At 31.0% G+C, this 17,662-nt stretch overlaps 1 protein-coding gene across 1 annotated transcript; it reads left to right on the top strand.

Annotated features, from left to right (window-relative positions):
• Window positions 1-928: 928 nt before the first annotated feature.
• Window positions 929-13,153, top strand: LOC148607207 (fibrinogen-like protein 1). The gene is made up of 5 exons (XM_088543504.1): window positions 929-1,037; window positions 1,712-1,845; window positions 3,007-3,103; window positions 4,115-4,279; window positions 12,817-13,153. The coding sequence occupies exons 1-5, from the start codon at window positions 929-931 to the stop codon at window positions 13,068-13,070; spliced, it is 759 nt and encodes a 252-aa protein (XP_088399630.1). The 3' UTR covers window positions 13,071-13,153.
• Window positions 13,154-17,662: the final 4,509 nt, after the last annotated feature.

The following is a 17,662-nucleotide window of genomic DNA, read 5'->3' as shown; positions in this document are numbered from 1 at the left end:
ATTTATCACGTAATATGTTGTTTCAATTAATTGTTTAAGTTTGCTTCATTGCTATTAATGTATAGATGAGTTCATATCGAAGGATATTTTTTCTATTAAAGATAATATAAATTCAAGTTTAAAAAAAAAACAAAAAAAAACTTGTTTTATCTTAATAATCTATAGCAACCTTCTATGAAATTAACAACTGTACTTTTAATCTGAGTAAAGAAAGACGCTCTCTTCATCACACTTTTTTTTCAACTGGAACGTGGTATGAACACATCACCATACTTTTGTTCATTAGTGATAATAATTGTTTCAGATAATTTAATTAAAATATGAATGCCTCTGTTACAAAAAAAAACGATGAGTCAATGCTCAATACAATAATGCTAGCAAATTGATTGAGTTTCTACTAATGCATTTTTTCATCTTACATTTCATGAAGAAATAACTTTTCAAGACGTTATGTCAATTTAATTACAAAAAAGAGACACTAACAAAGATTATGAATTTTTTAACGTCTAACATTTTCAGGAAGTTTTTTTTGTAAGTTTTCGTTTTAATCTAGACAAAAAGAATGTTGAATATAAATAAGATATTAATACAAACCTTAAATTGGATAGAGAAACCTCAAGACACAAGACAAGATAATTACCATGTGAGATAACTTTTACTGCTTTATAAATAAATTAACATGTACATTTAACAAAACCAACGGACAAAATTCAGGTGATCAGAATTCTGCTAAGACACTCAATTAATTTGAAACACAATGAAAATACTTTATATAATTTGTGGAATTCGACTAGGGTTATGTTTCTCGCTAACTGTATATTATTATAGCGTGAAAACAGATATGAAATTTCAATCATTTAATACTTTGAAAACAACGACAACCTCGTCATTACTGGAATGTGCAATGTACGGTAACAGTTATTCATATATGTCTGTTGAATATGAGAATACAGCAAGGACTTGCATTCCATCTGAATGTTTTCAGACAACGATTCCTGCTGCAGGTTCAAAGATACTACAACTCAAGCCAAGACCTGGTAATTTCAGTTTTATCAATTGAATAGGATAAAAGATTTATTATATAATGATAGATAATGAATGGGGTTTTCAAATCGAAACCTCTGCAGACATTAAGTTAAGAAGGGTTGATGAGAAGTTTATCCACCATTTCATAGGATACATTCGTTCTTCAAATTTATCTTTGATTGAAATAATTCTTGCAAACCTCTCAATATGCGACCCAAAAAAGATGCTAATATGTTAGTCCGGTATTATTATAAGTTCCTTTTTACTTTTTTAGTGGAGTTGCTCATTTGCTTTTGTTACTTTGTTACTTTGTCTGTATGATTTTAGTTACTTTATGTTCTTTGTTGTGTATGTCTGGTCTTTGTCCCTGGATTACATTATTTTGATTACCGCTATAACCTTGGTCCCCTTGATAACTCTTATATTTAAAAGACTTGCAATACTTTCGTGGTGATAAACCCATATTTTTTTTAGCATTGATAGGATGGAAAATTTAAAGGAGCATGAACAGTGAAATTGGAATTTTGAAAGGGAATATTAAAAAAAATAATAAAAAAATATGTTTTAAATTTTTAATTCATATAATCCTAACTTATAGTTAAATGTTGTGGTGTAATTGGAATGATCATTGAAGATTTGTAATTTAGATATAGAAACTCAATATTGATTTGATCTCTTATTAAAGGTACACCTTTACCCATATGTGACTGTAGTGAGTTACCATCAGATTTCCCAAGCGGTATATACAAGCTACAACTAGACGATGGCCACAATGTTCAGGTTTTCTGCAATATGGCTGTTGAACCTGGCGGATGGATCGTATGTTGTCCATATACCTAATCATTTGTGTCGGTTTGAATCAGGCAACGGGCTTAATCATGATAAAAAAATTTGGAAAGGACTGTAACATGTAATTTTTCAATTTGACCCGCTTTAAAATGGCATAAAATACACTTTTTGATATTTTTTGGGGTTAATTAAGTTTTTATGTGGTTGACTTTTCACAAGCACAATCATATCTTTTAATAGCAGAAAACTGTTTATTATGTTCGTTTAAAACATTATCGATCATTTGGATTATTTATTTTATTTTTTCGAGACACAATGGTCTGCTTTATCATGAAAGGAACCCCAAGTGAGTGTTAATATTTCGTTGGGTCAGTGGGTTATCTACATGTGCGTTTCAAATTTGCCCGTACCTCACAATGAGCTGCACTAAGAATGCATATGTAAAGATGAACTTTCAATTTAAGCAACAATGTATTTAAACTTGTATCTTTTTTTCATGTTAACTTTGATTATGATATACTAGTATTTTTGTTTAGTATGAAATTGTTGTCATTATACTTATTTCTCTTAGAAAATATAAAATGTCCCTATATTGAATAACTCTTTAAGCAAGATATTGCATAAAAATAAATACATTTATTTAATATTTTATATCTGAAATCTTCAAAGGCTGAAACAACAAAACGACATACAAAAGCCACACTAAACAATAACAAAAAGAAAGATACAAATTAAACCCATAGCAAAAAGACTAGGCGAAGGGGAAGGGCAGCTTCGTCCGTTATTCTATTGTAGATTTTTTGTTAATTAAATAAATCCATTCCCTTCATAGACTTTAAAGAAGAGCACTGTGAAAGTATTATTGTTTTTTGGATTCCAATCAATTTTCGTGATTTAGGTGGGTTTGTTAAACAACGAAATTTAGTTTAAACAGAAAGGAAATTTCCCATTTGCTTGTATGATATAATTGTCAAATCCGAGAATTCGTTAACCTATACACCGTTAACATTTTTCCTAACCACGAAAATAAGCATCCACGAATAAAATTACTTTCACAGTGTGCGTTGGTCGTGATTGTGAATTGAAACTATGTATTCCATGACTTTGATATTGTAACATAAATAGTTGAATACGCAATAACATGCTTTTCACGTCGTAACATTACATAATGCTATTATCTCTACTTAAAAGGTTGTAAGTAGACGGTTTGACGGATCTGTTGACTTCAATAGAAGCTGGATAGATTATAAAACAGGTTTCGGAGACAAATCTGGGGAATTTTGGTTAGGTATGAAAATCGAAAATATGACAATAAACAAACGTCATATAAACTTATTCAGCTGGCAGTTCATTTATTGCAAGCTCTTTAACATGTAAGTTTTACCGTCTTTGGAATGTTTAGCAGGCACAGAAATGATCATGGTATGAAATTAAAACAATGAATGATATTATAAATATCGTGCATTTTTTTCTTTTTCGATTTTGATTGACCGTATTTCCAAGCAAAGACACATTTTTTTAACGATTCAGCCTATTGAAAATAGCTAAGTATTGCTTTTGTATGAATCTTTATTGTATAAATATCATTTTTGTTGTTCGATATTTTATTACATTTTTGTTTAAGAAGCATTCCAGCTAAGATTCGTGTAAAATGTGATACATGGTTGGAAAGCCTACATATTTTTATTTTTGATATTTTGTTTAAAATGCTTTAGTAAACAGAAATTAACGCTTGGTTTTTCGTATAACCCGTGCTCATAGGAGATAAAATTTGTATAGAATGCACTGTTGAATTCAAAAGTAAGGGAGATAACTCTGTAAATGACACTCAAATACAACAGAATCTATTGGATTTCTATTTATCTATTTATTCTATATATCTTTTAAGAGCAGGCAGATTTGAATGAATAAATATACATTTGATAATATAGACCCATAAAACAACTTAATTACAAAAACAAAAATATGTAGCCTTTTTGGGGTGTATTACATTATATCAGATTTTGCATGATTCTTACAAAGACAGCTACTTAATTACACATTTTATGGTTGCAATTTATTTTTCGTCGAAATGGTCTACATGAATCACAAAACTCAAAATGTTTGAAAAAAAATGTGAAAAAAATTGTATTGCAGAATGGGATTAAGGAATATAAAGAACACATAAATAAAATACATGGTTATTAAATTTTCATAAGTGAATAAAAAAATATATTTGGTATGATTGCCAATGAGATAGTCATCAAGCAACTGCCAAGCAACGAACAATTGAAATAAATATCTATTTGTGTTTCTAAAGGTAACGAAAACCTCTACATGATAACATCCAGAGCTCAGTATCAAGTCAGGTTTGATTTTGTTGATGCAGACGAAGAAACGGCTTTTGCCTTATATTCAAACATTGTGATAACAAACGAGACAACAAAATACGGAATCACCTTGTCCGGGTGCTCCGGGACCGCAGGTTGGTATCTAATTCTTTATGAACTAGTAATTTAAGACTAATTATGATCGGTGTTTTTCAAACGGAAAAGCTTTCTTCATTTTGTGTAGCTAAAAACGATTATATTAGACACAAAATTGTTTATTTATTATCTTAAAACATCCCGAAAAGAAAAAGTAAAGTAAATGTTTTATCAAACACATATAATGAATTAGGATGCAGGAAGTTTTGTGCAATCAATATTGATTTTAGAATCTGGCCGGCGAGTTCGAGAATTGCTGACATCACGCGATATTTGCATTGTTTACATGTATTATCGCCACTCCGATCTGAATATTTGTTGAAAAAGTTGAAATTGTCAAAATACGCATCATATGTATGGCTGTGATACATTTATTTCAATTAACTTTCTCAAAAAGGACATATTTCTGCAGATTGAAAGGGTGCGAACAATTTTAATTTCAATAATGGCTCAAAATTATTGTAAAAATATTAAAAATGCCAATTTAAGTATCCGGTCGGTGGTTGCGATACTCATATTTCGGTAAAAAAATTTCAAAATGACATATTTTTGCAGTGGGTATATGTGCGAACACTTTTAATATACCTATTTACGGCACGCCAAATTAACCAAAACCCCGTTATCTATGGGTTAACAGACAGTTATCAAGGGTTAGCAGACTGTAACTCTTAATATCACCTGTGATCGATAATTAGTCCGCTATCTATGGGTAAGTAACCTGTTAAACCATAGGTAACGCTGGCTAATCCATAGATAACATTTGCTTACCCATCGATAACAGAAAAGTAATTAACATTACCGTTTGCTATTGATATGTAATTCTATTTAATTCATTTAAAACACTGTCATGTATGAATTAATTTACGAAATTAGCGTTATCTATGGGTTAGCAAGTTTTAACTATAGAATACCGAAGCTAATTCACAGATAACGCAATTAATTCATTGATAACACTTAGACCAATCAAATGACGTGTTACCAGTTTAATGTTGGCCGTGCGTGTCCGTTGGCAAGGGTGTACATAATTTGTTAACATAATATCGATCTTGAGAGATAATTGTTCTTTGAATAAAACTAAACCATTAAGTTTACTTTTGGAAGGAAGTTGAAAGTAAAGACAGTATAAAGAAAAAGTGATGAATAATATAAAGAACCAATTCGTGCGTTCTATGGCAAGTAGCCACGAGCCAGTACCATCCTCTATGTCTTTATTAATATTCCCTGCCTAAATTGAGTTTGTTTTGAGACCACAAAAAAAATCATGATTCTTCTCCAGCCAATTACTAAATTGCCTTTTAACTCCATTGACCCCTACGATGCATTCGTTTAGGTCAAGCTAGTGGTAAAAAAATTGTACACAAGGAATTTTGGAGTACATTAAAAAATCTTGTCCCTTAGAACCAATTGTTTTTTTTTTCAAATATATAAGGGGTGTAATTCTCCCCTCGAGTCCAGCGTACGATATAACTTTTGGACCAGCGTACAATTCACAACTCTGTATCTGAGTCCAATTAAGAAACTTTTGCATCCGGTAAAAAAACTGGTTTAATCTTGGATACGAAAGGGGAGGGGTTGTACCATCATTTATTTAATTATAAGAATATATGGACTTGTTGGTTGCCCCCAAAAATCATATAGGCCAAAGAATTACTTAGGTCCATTGAATTTGTAGATGAACATCTGGTCCATATATGTTTCCATTTCACCTGAAGTATCACAAACTAATGTACTATTGATCATCTGTGAGGAAAAGTAATTTTTAATGATGTCAAGTTCTTAAATTTAATAGCAAGGCGGTCAATATAATTTCCTACCAATCACTTTAATGTTATGAGGAACGGCACATGTATCTAAGAAAGTAAACACATTATCTTAAATATGATGAAGAACATGGCTTCTTGTCCACTTCATATTTCTGAACTAATTTTAGTGTTATGTTTTATTACCTTTGTAATTAGTGATATTCAAGATAATACAGGTTTTTGCTTTAACTTAAAACTAAGTTTTAAATGTATTTGACACTCGATTTTCTGAATACGAATTTTTCTTTGCCTTCAATTGATCCAAGTTGGTACCCGACACTCACCAATGCTCCAACAGATAGTTAGATTATATAGAATCATTAGAACAGCACCTTGTTAGCCCAGTTGAAAACTTTCCCCTATCTTTACGTGTTTGGTTTCGGCTGTGACCAGTATTTGACTGACCTTTAATATTTGTAAATCCAACATTGCCCTTCTATAGAAAATTAATGATAAAAATACATGCAAACAAGATTTATTTACTATTAGTAAAAGACACATTCAAATTTTTCTTTTTAAACTTGTATTTACATTTTATACATTTACATGTATATTTTGCATACCGTACATGTACATATTGTACATATTATATGACTATCCCCAAACAAACAGGAAGCGCAGTTTCCTTACACATATCTTTTTTTTTTTATAACATTGCCCCTTTTTACATTAATTTATCAAAAACTTGGATATCGTTTTTTAAACAACAAAACAACAATGTTGTTTATTTTTCCATATATATTAACATTCCATAGTTATTTGATCATGTGTTGAAATTGCCATTCACAGTCAATGTACACTAATCCCAATTGTGTCTATCCTCCAATCACAATTACTTCATCCAGAGTATATTATTAGTTTTTTAACATGTAAAGTAATGGAAATGTTAGAAGTGGTTAGTGAGACTTGAATTAAAGTGGTGGTTTAATATAATCAACAACCGGTACATATGGAGACTAACAATCCTACAAAATTTGAACAAAATACGTTCAGACGTTTCTGAAGAGTTGCATCCACTAAGTGTTTCTATCGTAAAGTATGTACACAAAAAACAAAGTCCCATGACTCCTGTACAATTTAGAGAATAAAAATGACGGTGCAATACTATTATATTCATATAATGACCAACAATATTACAAAATCTGAACACAATCCAACAAACAGTTTCTGAGGAGTTCAATCCAGTGTGACAGACGGGCAGACAGATGAACACTCCAGTATTTCTTTGTCCCTTTCCGCATTGCGGCATGTGACAAAACAATATTCTTCAACAGAACATTATGCAACTGAATGTGTTTCATTCCGTAAACCGCTTAAAGCAGAAAGTGTTTCAATCAATGATTTACATATATTTATGTATCCAAAATTGCCATTTGAGGATAAAAAAAAACAAAACAAAAAAACAACATTATAATGATTATCTATTATTTTCTCTACACTTTAATTTAGAGAAAGTAGGTGGTACATGTATCCCATATTACTTCAAAATTGCTGTATTAAAGTAAATGGGTATTCTTACCAAAACTTTCTGAAATTCTTAGGTTTTGATACTTGTAACAAGAGAAAGAGATTACAAAAAGTACTAACTTAATTAATGATGCTGACAATTGTAGTTGTGTGCTCATTCTGGCTTATATCACTTAATCATCCCCCTGAACTTATTCTATACTTCACAGCCTTCATCCTGAAAGTTAAACAAGGATTTGAGATGAACAGTTCCTTCATATGTAAAGTACTTGGAGTTGCATTCACTGAGAATAATAGCAAAAATAAATGCCTTCATTTGTCATCATCAGAACCGCACTATAAAGGATCAGTTTCATGTAAATTGACTATTAAATCGGAATAAATTTACACAGACACTGTACATCAATCAATTTGAAACTAATACATGAATATATAGAACAAAAACCATGAAAACCAGAACATTGAAATGTATGATATTAAACGTCAGTCCCGGCAAGAATCAGGCAGTAGGTGAAACATGGTATGAAACAAAACATCATTTTGATACTGTAATTTGACTATTCACACAATCAGAAACACGGAAAACAGACATTATTTTCCATATCATGCTGAACCATTGAGTTACAATTTCAGTGCAATGCACTGAAAATGAAGATGTCAAAGGCAGATAGCTCAAAAACCTCATTTTTCCAAGATTCTATTGAAAAATTTCTGAGCAATTCCAATGACGCAGAGACCAAATAATGATCTTTTCAAATAGAGAAAGCATCCTTGAGTAATATGTTATAGTCAGATCAGTGGGATTTCGACATCCATGTTTTTGATTTTTTTTTCATTTTTTAAGGTATTGAGTTCAACCTGAGTTGATTTTTGCTGGGTTGTTTCGCCTCTATTAATGCAATAAAGATTTTACATTATGTTGCTAAATTCAACAGTTTTAATACACAGATAATAAACAGAAGTTAATCAGTGTTAATTTTTTAGTACCATTAAAAAATACTATTAATTTACAATGTAGGTAACATCAATGTGAGAGATGGAGGAAATTTTACATAATAATTAAAAACAAAGTATCCTTTGCACAAGTCAGATAAGGGGAAAAGACTTGGGGCAAACAGGAATAGGGAAGAAACAATCGTGGTAAACACAGGGTGTGCAGCAAAACAACCCTAATAACGAAGAATACCATAATACTTTTTTTTAAATAGTTATGAAACATCATTAAACCAACGATGTGTTCAATATACAGCCCCAAATCTAGTTCATGTTAAGTTAAAAGCAAGAGGGGAATGCCTGGGGTAAAAAACCAAACCATTCACAAAACTCTATTTTTTATGCCGGCTTCTTTAAAACTTATCTATATACAGATCCCTTGTTCAACCTGCTAAATTGGGAAATCATTTTTGTTAAGATTTTATCTTGATTTTTTTTACAAATTTCTATCTCCCGCTATTTCAATCATTCCCTTTACTCGGCATTAAACCCATAACCTGAAATCCTGGGTCTGCCCTAGCATTGTTGTTAACATCATCTTCGGAATAGAGGTTGCCACCATAAGTCTTGTTGCAGTTCTATCAAAGTATACATGCCTCTTATGCTATACCCGTACCAGTTTTCTCTTCGATTCGGAACAATGTTTCAAAGAAGTAATAGAATAAGAACTATTTATTTTGTTATTTCAGAAGTTATTGAATAACTGGTCCAGACAAGACTTCCCAAAAAATAAAAAAAAAATAAAAAAGTTGGCAAAGTCAGGACGAGCGTTGAAATTGGGTCAATCTGGGCTGAGAATCTAGGAGTTTTTCATTCATGGTAGCAAATTTATTATTATGGCCTATATTCAAGTCGGTCAATGTCACTATTTCAAGTGAAAAGTCGTGATTTTAATCAACTGTTTTTTATGATCGTACTGTATAAGTTTTGTGGTTTATTTAAAAAAAAATTACATTACTTTTATATTTATATTTTGACCAGAAAAAATCCCCGAGCGCTTTTTCCCTTAGTCTGACGCTCCCTGACGCTTTTTAGTATGACCACTCAAGTCGATAATGAAACGTATCAGCGATGTGTGAAAACACTGGGAACGGAAATTAAACACGTATTTTTTTGGTCAGCCGGTACAGGAACAAGGTGATTCGGCCTCAAGACAAGTCGGCCTAACTTTATAAAGTACTTTACCAAGTCTTTGTTTCCTAGAACACAAGAAACTTTCTTCTCTTTCCAGCCATAATTTCCCACAAAACAAAACAGTGTATAGTACAACAACTCAGAATAGCATCATTGATCTTCATCCAGTGACAAAACATGTAAAAATATAACGACTATATATTTTATTTCATAGCTTAAATTAACATTTAAAGTGTGTTAAGATTTTTCTGCTTACAGAGCAGCATGTCCTAGTAAACGGGACCGACGAACAAACGATAATCAATACTTTAGTTCAGCACTCCGAATATAGATATAACACCTGATTTGATTGGTCAAAGTGTTATCAATGAATAAACTGCGTTATCTATGAATAAGCTTCGGCATCCTATAGTTAACACTTGCTAACCCATAGATAACGCTAATTTCGTAAACTAATTCATATATAACAGTGTTTTAAATTAATTAAATATAATTAATTATAAATAGCAAACGGTAATGATAATTATTTTTCCGTTATCTATGGGTTAGCAAGCGTTATCTATGGGTTAACCAGTGTTATCTATGGGTTAACCAGCGTTATCTATGGGTTAACATGTTGCTTACCCATAGATAGCGGAATTCAATTATCGATCACAGGTGGTATTGAGAGTTTCAGTCTGCTAACACATAGATAACGGTCTGTAAACTGTAGATAACGGTACTATCCTATAGATAACGGGGTTTTGGTTAATTTTGCGTGCCATACCTATTAGTCGACAATTATTGTAAAAATGTTAAAATAGTCTATATCATTATTATGTTGATGGCTGTGATACATATATTTCAGAGAAAAAGTTTGAAAATGAGATATCTTTTGGCAAATGAAATGAGTGCGAACACTTGAAATATCCTTAATGGTCTAATATCATTACTTAAAATGTTAAAATTCTCAAAACAAGTATCATATGCATGGCTTTGACACAATAACTCCAATCAAATTTCTCAAAAATGACATATTTCTGCACATTGTAAGGGTGCAAACAATTTTAATTTCAAAAATGGTCCCAAATTATTGTGAAGGATATAAGAAATGGCAATATTAGTATCGGGTTGGTGGTTGCAACGCTGATATTTCAGTCAAAAATCTTCAAAATGACATATTTATGCAAAGTGTATGTGTGCAAACACTTTTTTTTTATACCTATTAGTTTACAATAATTGTAAAAAATGTTAAAATTGTCTATATCAGTATTATATTGATACTGGTTTTGCAAATTAATGATTGCAAACACTCGAAATATCCTTTATGGTCCTATATTATTGTTTAAAATGTTAAAATTGTCAAAAAAGTATAATGTGTGAGGCTTTGACACATCGATTTCAATCAAATTTCCCAAAAAATGACATATTTCTGTAAATTGTAAGGGTGCGAAAAATTAAAATTTCAATAATGGTCCAAAATTATTGTTAAAATATTAAAAATGGCAATATTAGTATCCGGTTGGTGGTTGCGACACTCTTATTCATGTCAAAAATCTTCAAAATGACATATTTTTGCAAAGTGTATGTGTGGTACCAATTTAAATATACCTATTAGTCTAAAATTATCGTCTATACGATGGCTGTGAAACATATATATCAGACCAAATTCTTGAAAATGAGATTTTTTGGGCAAATTAAATGAGTGCGAACACTTAAAATTACCTTAATGGTCTTTTATAGTTGTTTGAAAGGTTAAAATTGTCACAATGTGCATCATATGTGTAACTGTGATACATTTATTTCAATCAATTTTTTTTCCAAAAAAGGACATATTCCTGCAGATTATAAAGGTGCGAACAATTTTAATTTCAATAATGATCCCAAAATATTGTTAAAAATATTAAAAATGGCAATATTAGTATCCGGTTGGTGGTTTCGACATTCATATTTCAGTCAAAAATCTTCAAAATATTTTTGCAAATTGTATATGTGGGAACAATTTTAATATACATATTAGTGTAAAATTATTGTAAAAATAATTGTCTATATCATTATTATGTTGATGGCTGTGATACATACATTTCAGACGAAATGTTTGGAAATGAGATATTTTTTGCAAATTGAATGAGTGTGAACACTCTAAATTACCTTCATGGTCTTATATTATTGTTTAAAATGTTAAAATTGTCACAATAAGCATTACATGTTTGTCTGTGACATATTGATTTCAGTTCAATTACTCAAAAATGGTATATTTCTGCAGATTGTAAGGATGGGAACAGTTTTAGTTTAAATAATGGTCTGAAATTCTTGTATAAAATATTAAAAATGGTAATCTTGTTATCCTTTTCGAGGTTGCAACGAATGACATATTACTGCCAATTGAAAGGGAATAAACATTTCATTTTTAAACGACTTGTTATTATTGCTTATTGTCAACATCAAAATCATACGAGTGTCTCCGACACAAAATAATTTCATCATGAAATTTCAAAAATTATTTATTTAGAAATCGTATGAGCGCGAACATTTTCAATCTATGATGGCCAGAAATTAAATTTTGTACAAATGTACTTCCGGTTTATATTAAAAAGATGTCAATGAATAATGAATTTCGACACCTGTAATAGTTAAAAATTACTCTAAAACAAGCTTGTTTAATATTTTCTTTAATTGTTGTCATAGAATTATGATAGGTACAACAACTTGTTTGATTGACCAATCAAACTTATTCCCTCGCCATTGCTATTTCCATTGCCCTATTTATTTATCCCATTCCCAATGCCACATTCCTCACTGCCCCATTCCCCATTTCCCATGCCCAATAGCCCTCTCCCCCATTTCCCATCGCCCCATACCCCTTAAAATGGGAAGTTTATCACAGGTACTGTAATTTCACTCAAGGATTCTTCCTCTATGTGGAATTATTATTATTTGATCTATGCATAACTAGATTTGCTCAAAGTTTTTTTTTTCAATAGAATGTTAGGAATGTTCATTTTTATTGAATTGAATGAAATTATAACCAATTCGGAATTTACCAAAATGATATGGATAAACTCGTAATAATTATGTGAATTTTTATATAATGTTCACCAACTGCCCGATTCTTACATAGACTGCCACTTTAAGGTATGCTTGTTCTTTATTCAAAATAGGAGATATGCCTGAAGCCAAATACAGCCTGTCAGGAACCCCCTTTTCTACGTGGGACCAAGATAATGATTCATCAGAGGACAAACATTGCGCAACAAGAAGAGCAGCTGGATGGTGGTATACAGGTTGTGGAAGAAGTAATATCCTTGGACTGTATGATCCAGGAAAAGATGGGGTAAAATACATGATTTGGAAAAGTTGGAGAGGCTCTATTGCTTTAGCGAGGACAACAATGATGATAAGAAAAGTCTTTTAACTTTGAGACTTTGAAAGAGGTTTTTTTAATTAATGTCAAATTGTAAATTAAAAAAAATCAAGGTAAAAATAAAGAAAAGTAACCAATGGATTTCATGGTTATAGTTGGAATGCAACCAAAATTATGAAGCCACAAACTCCCACACACATATATAAAGGTTTCCTCCGTATATACAAGAATATATTTTGTATTTCGTTATTTAACTAATTGTTTGTTTAAAAAAATGAATGTTATTAAAAATGAAAGGAAAATATAAACAAACCATTTAACTGTAAAGAAGTATTCAGTTCATTCCAATACCGAAATATGAATTCCAAGAAATGACACAATTGACACATATATAATGTAAACAGTTTTCGTCCAAATCTACGCGTAAATATTGGTGTAAAGCTTTTGACAATTTCACACATTTAACCATCAAAGGAAATAAACTCATCATAGACAGAACATTCAAAATCGACTTTATAGTAAACATAATTTACTTAATTTAGATTTTTTTGCAAAAACCTTTTACGGTTATGTTTGTTTTTCTTTTAACATTGAATAAGTTTTCGCTTCACATGAAGCTTTGCATCTAATTGTAGTAAAAATTTCAGGAAAGTATCAGAAAAAAAATGACACTTTGACTGCCAAATTAGCAATTCCATGTGTAAATATAAGTGTATATTTACCGTATTTAATGTTTAGCATAATTATTTCATTTTACTAAGAAAAAAAAACAGCAACACTAAAATTATCAACCATAACATGCTTTTTTAGGCAAACATTCCGATTTTTGTTCGTGTTTTTCTATTTACAGTGATAATTTTTTCCTATTTGATGTATCGGCGAAACTATATGGAAGCATCAAAATCAAAGCATATCGATTGCCATTTTTTAAAAAGTTTTCTTTAGTTGTGAGTGTAGATTATCTGCTTTTCCGTGTTAAATATCTTGTCAGATCTTTGATTCTTATATATCTCAAGTGTATTCTGTGATGATGCTTCCGTGTGTAGTCGGATTACGAAATCGGGGTTATACACAAATAATACTTTTCAATCGTACTTCGAATTTCCGACAGCATGTTATACGACAAATACAAAGAGAAACACATTCTAAGATAATTACACGAATAGACGACATGTACAAATATGTATAACAATATAAACAATAGCACATACAGATATCTTTACCGTAAGGTGAACAGCAGATTTCGTTAACAACAACCGGGAGCTACTAAGAAATTACACTATTTCCGCAATGTTAGTAATACATGTATGATACACTGCAAAAGAACACGGTGCTTTTTTACTAAGACTCTAAACGTAGATAAAATACAAATAAACTCATAGTTCAATTTCGTATTTTTCCAGAATGAACATAACATGCAATACTTTAGATGCTGTCCAAGTGAAAGTCAAGCTGATCCTTTGATATGGATGGCACATGGGAAATTTAATCCAACTGAATTGTTTTATTCTAGTGCAATGTATATATCATATGTATGTTAATTACTATTAGGGTCGTTCTAAATCGACAACGGATAGCTCAGAAGATGATTATAAAGTTTCTTAACAAAGAACCAAATTTTGCTCAAATGAAGGATTTATATCCATTTCTTTGATGAATTTCAATGCTTTCTATGTAACTTATTTCTCTTTAATTGTTGCAGCTAATCAAACACCAACATCCAACTTTGAGAAAGGATGCATTTGTGATGTGAAATTGATAACATTATTTTTAAAACAAAATTGTCATGTGCGATCCACTGCTTGGTTTGTTTATCTTTTACACTCTTTTACACTTGAATTACTACGCATTGAAAATGTAGTAAATGTTAAGTTCACATATTCTATCAAAATATTTGAGAAATTACATTATCACTTTATAGTTAGTAGAAAGTCTGTTGAACTCCCCGAAATATGCAAACAGGTGATTCTAAACACCCGTAATACATTTAAATACATTTTCAAATATAGTGCAACATGAACCAGAAACATATTAGCACTTTAAAAAGGTAATATGGATATCGACACAGTCACTTCACCCTTTAAATACAATTTGTTTTGTTTAAATTACAACATGTCAAGGATATTGTTAGCAACTAGCTCTGGTCAGTTACTCACATTAGCTCAAAGTCCATGACGAAAGTCAAACTAATATAAATAAATACCTAAAGCACCTGTCCAATTTCACACCTGAGCGAAAACAAGACTACCTGCAACCAATTCCCGAAAAAGAAACAGAGATGGTAAAACGCAGCAAATGCAACATCGTATAATCTTTATAAAAATAGTAAATACTTACAGAAGTCACCAAAATGTCTTCAATAAGTGTAACAGTACAAATATACCTTGATTAAAAATAAGACAATGCAATACATATATGATATTTACTGAAATATGTTTTAATGCAATGAACATACACAAGTAGACCTACAAATATATACTAAATATTACATATCAAAAACTATATCATATGCTATATCAACCCAATACTCCCATATCAACCTAATATTCCTATATCACCCTAAGGGCCACCGGGAATATCAATATATGATTTAAAAATATGGCGTAATCAAACTTGTCGGTTGAAAATAATTATGATGATCAAGCCGTGCCCACAGTCAACATTTTCCTTTGAATTCGTTCATTGGTTCCTTTTGTAAGTGGACATATTGTTAGTATTACACACATTTCAATTCTGGATGAGTTTGTTTTAATTTGTTTTCATTCGCTACCCGGAAGATTTTTACATAATCCTTAGTTTCAACGGTTCCACGCATTTTTTTTTATTTTTGTAGTGTTCAATTCTCTTTGGATCTATATTGAAGGAAGCGACTATTTACATGCTGGCATCATTTGTATGATATGTAAAGAACTTCTTATGAATTTGAGTTCCTTTAATATCACGCGAAAGACAAAAACGGTTAAAGAAACTACATCCTTTAAATATTACATGCGATATATTGACGATGTGTTCTCCATTAATAATTCAAATTTGTAGAAGAACAAGAAATTATGGAAACTACTTACTCCTTGCTATTTTAATAAATTTTCATCTCGAAATTGACGACAGTCGTCATCACAGTACAAAATGTATATGACCAACAAGAGGATTTTTTTACTTAAAGTGTGAATAACTGAAATATATGTTCATATATTTAGTACTGTATTGACCACTGGTTTTACCAATTTTGACTGTTGGCAATCATGTGCTTTCAATTTGTGATGAAATAAATGGAAGTGCGAGTGGGAAGGTTAACGTTGACGGGTTATGAAACCTTATTCATTCCATTTCTTCATTTCTTCAAAGAAATGCCCACACAAGTCAGGAATGCTGTGGTGTTTTCAATTTTTCTGTTTTTACGGTGATATTGCCTTTGTTATACACAATTTGATTTGACTAATTATTTTGACTATTGTCAATTTATCGGTTCTGTTATTTTGTTATACTTTGTAACCCTTCATTTGATTAGCATTAAAACAATTAACAACAGAGCACGTTTACCCTACGGTGCACCTGGTCCAATTAATAACTTTTAGACAAAAACAAAATAATTAGTAATGCTTTTTCAGTGATATCCCTTCTCTTTTCCAACGAATGCATATAGGAAAAGCTAAAATGCATCATTTATTTTATGATAAAGAATGTGTGCAAATTCCAAACAACTGCTAATGGGTGAGTTACATATTTGAAGATGCTACTCCATTCCCTTGGTCAAATTAAGGAACACGAAAGGTTGTATAATGCAAATATAAATTACAATCAGTAATACTCTGTGGCTTCATAAAATTTTGGACTAAAATATGATCAATTTTTATTTACGCTTTTTTAACGAGAAAAAGTGGGGATATAATGCCAGCAAACCAGTAAAGAGATCAGGATTATAAAACAGATCCAGGGACAAAGACCAGATTAAACACCATTAAATTCTCAAATAACCGAAAAACTTCTATAGAAACCGATGCATGAATTTAGACTCTCCATTCTAAAGACTGGAAATATGGATTATTTAAATCGGAATGGTAAATTTAAGATAACGTCCACTGCTACTTTAGGAGTGATCATCGCGGAAAATTAATATTGTAAATCTGTTCACAATCATATGCAGGATATGATCAATGAGCTGCACTCGGAATTAGAACAAGTGCAAAAAGGCAAGTACATACAAATAACGAGGAATCATCATTTGTTATTTGCTCTGTACTTCATTTCCTTAATTTGTATCTCATACTTTCGTAAACTTGAAGGATGATTTTTCTTGTCATGGATTAATCCTTACCGAAACGCAAATTGCATTACTTTATTTTATCAGGATGCAAAAACTGATAACAACTGTCTTTATCGTCGATGATATTAAACCATATTAAACAAAATAATCTAATTTTCTTAAAATTAATCGGGGATTATGCCGCTTGAGAATCCATACGTACACATATTGACGATGACAAGGATCATGTACGGATAAATTGATTTCAACCTCTGACCCATTAACAATCGGTACGTATTTTTTTTTCAATTGATTGGCTGTGGAGTTTATCAGCTTTGGTTTATAAATCTGCACACCCTTTTAATATACGTTTTTTTCTAAGTTACCATGTTTGTTCTTC

Source organism: Perna viridis, chromosome 9 (assembly GCF_037379345.1).
Source record: "Perna viridis isolate PV_CMFRI_1.1 ecotype Kerala chromosome 9, ASM3737934v1, whole genome shotgun sequence".
Taxonomy (NCBI): Eukaryota; Metazoa; Mollusca; class Bivalvia; order Mytilida; family Mytilidae; genus Perna; species Perna viridis.
Note: the sequence above shows the minus strand (reverse complement) of the source record. Positions and strands in the feature narration are given on the sequence as shown.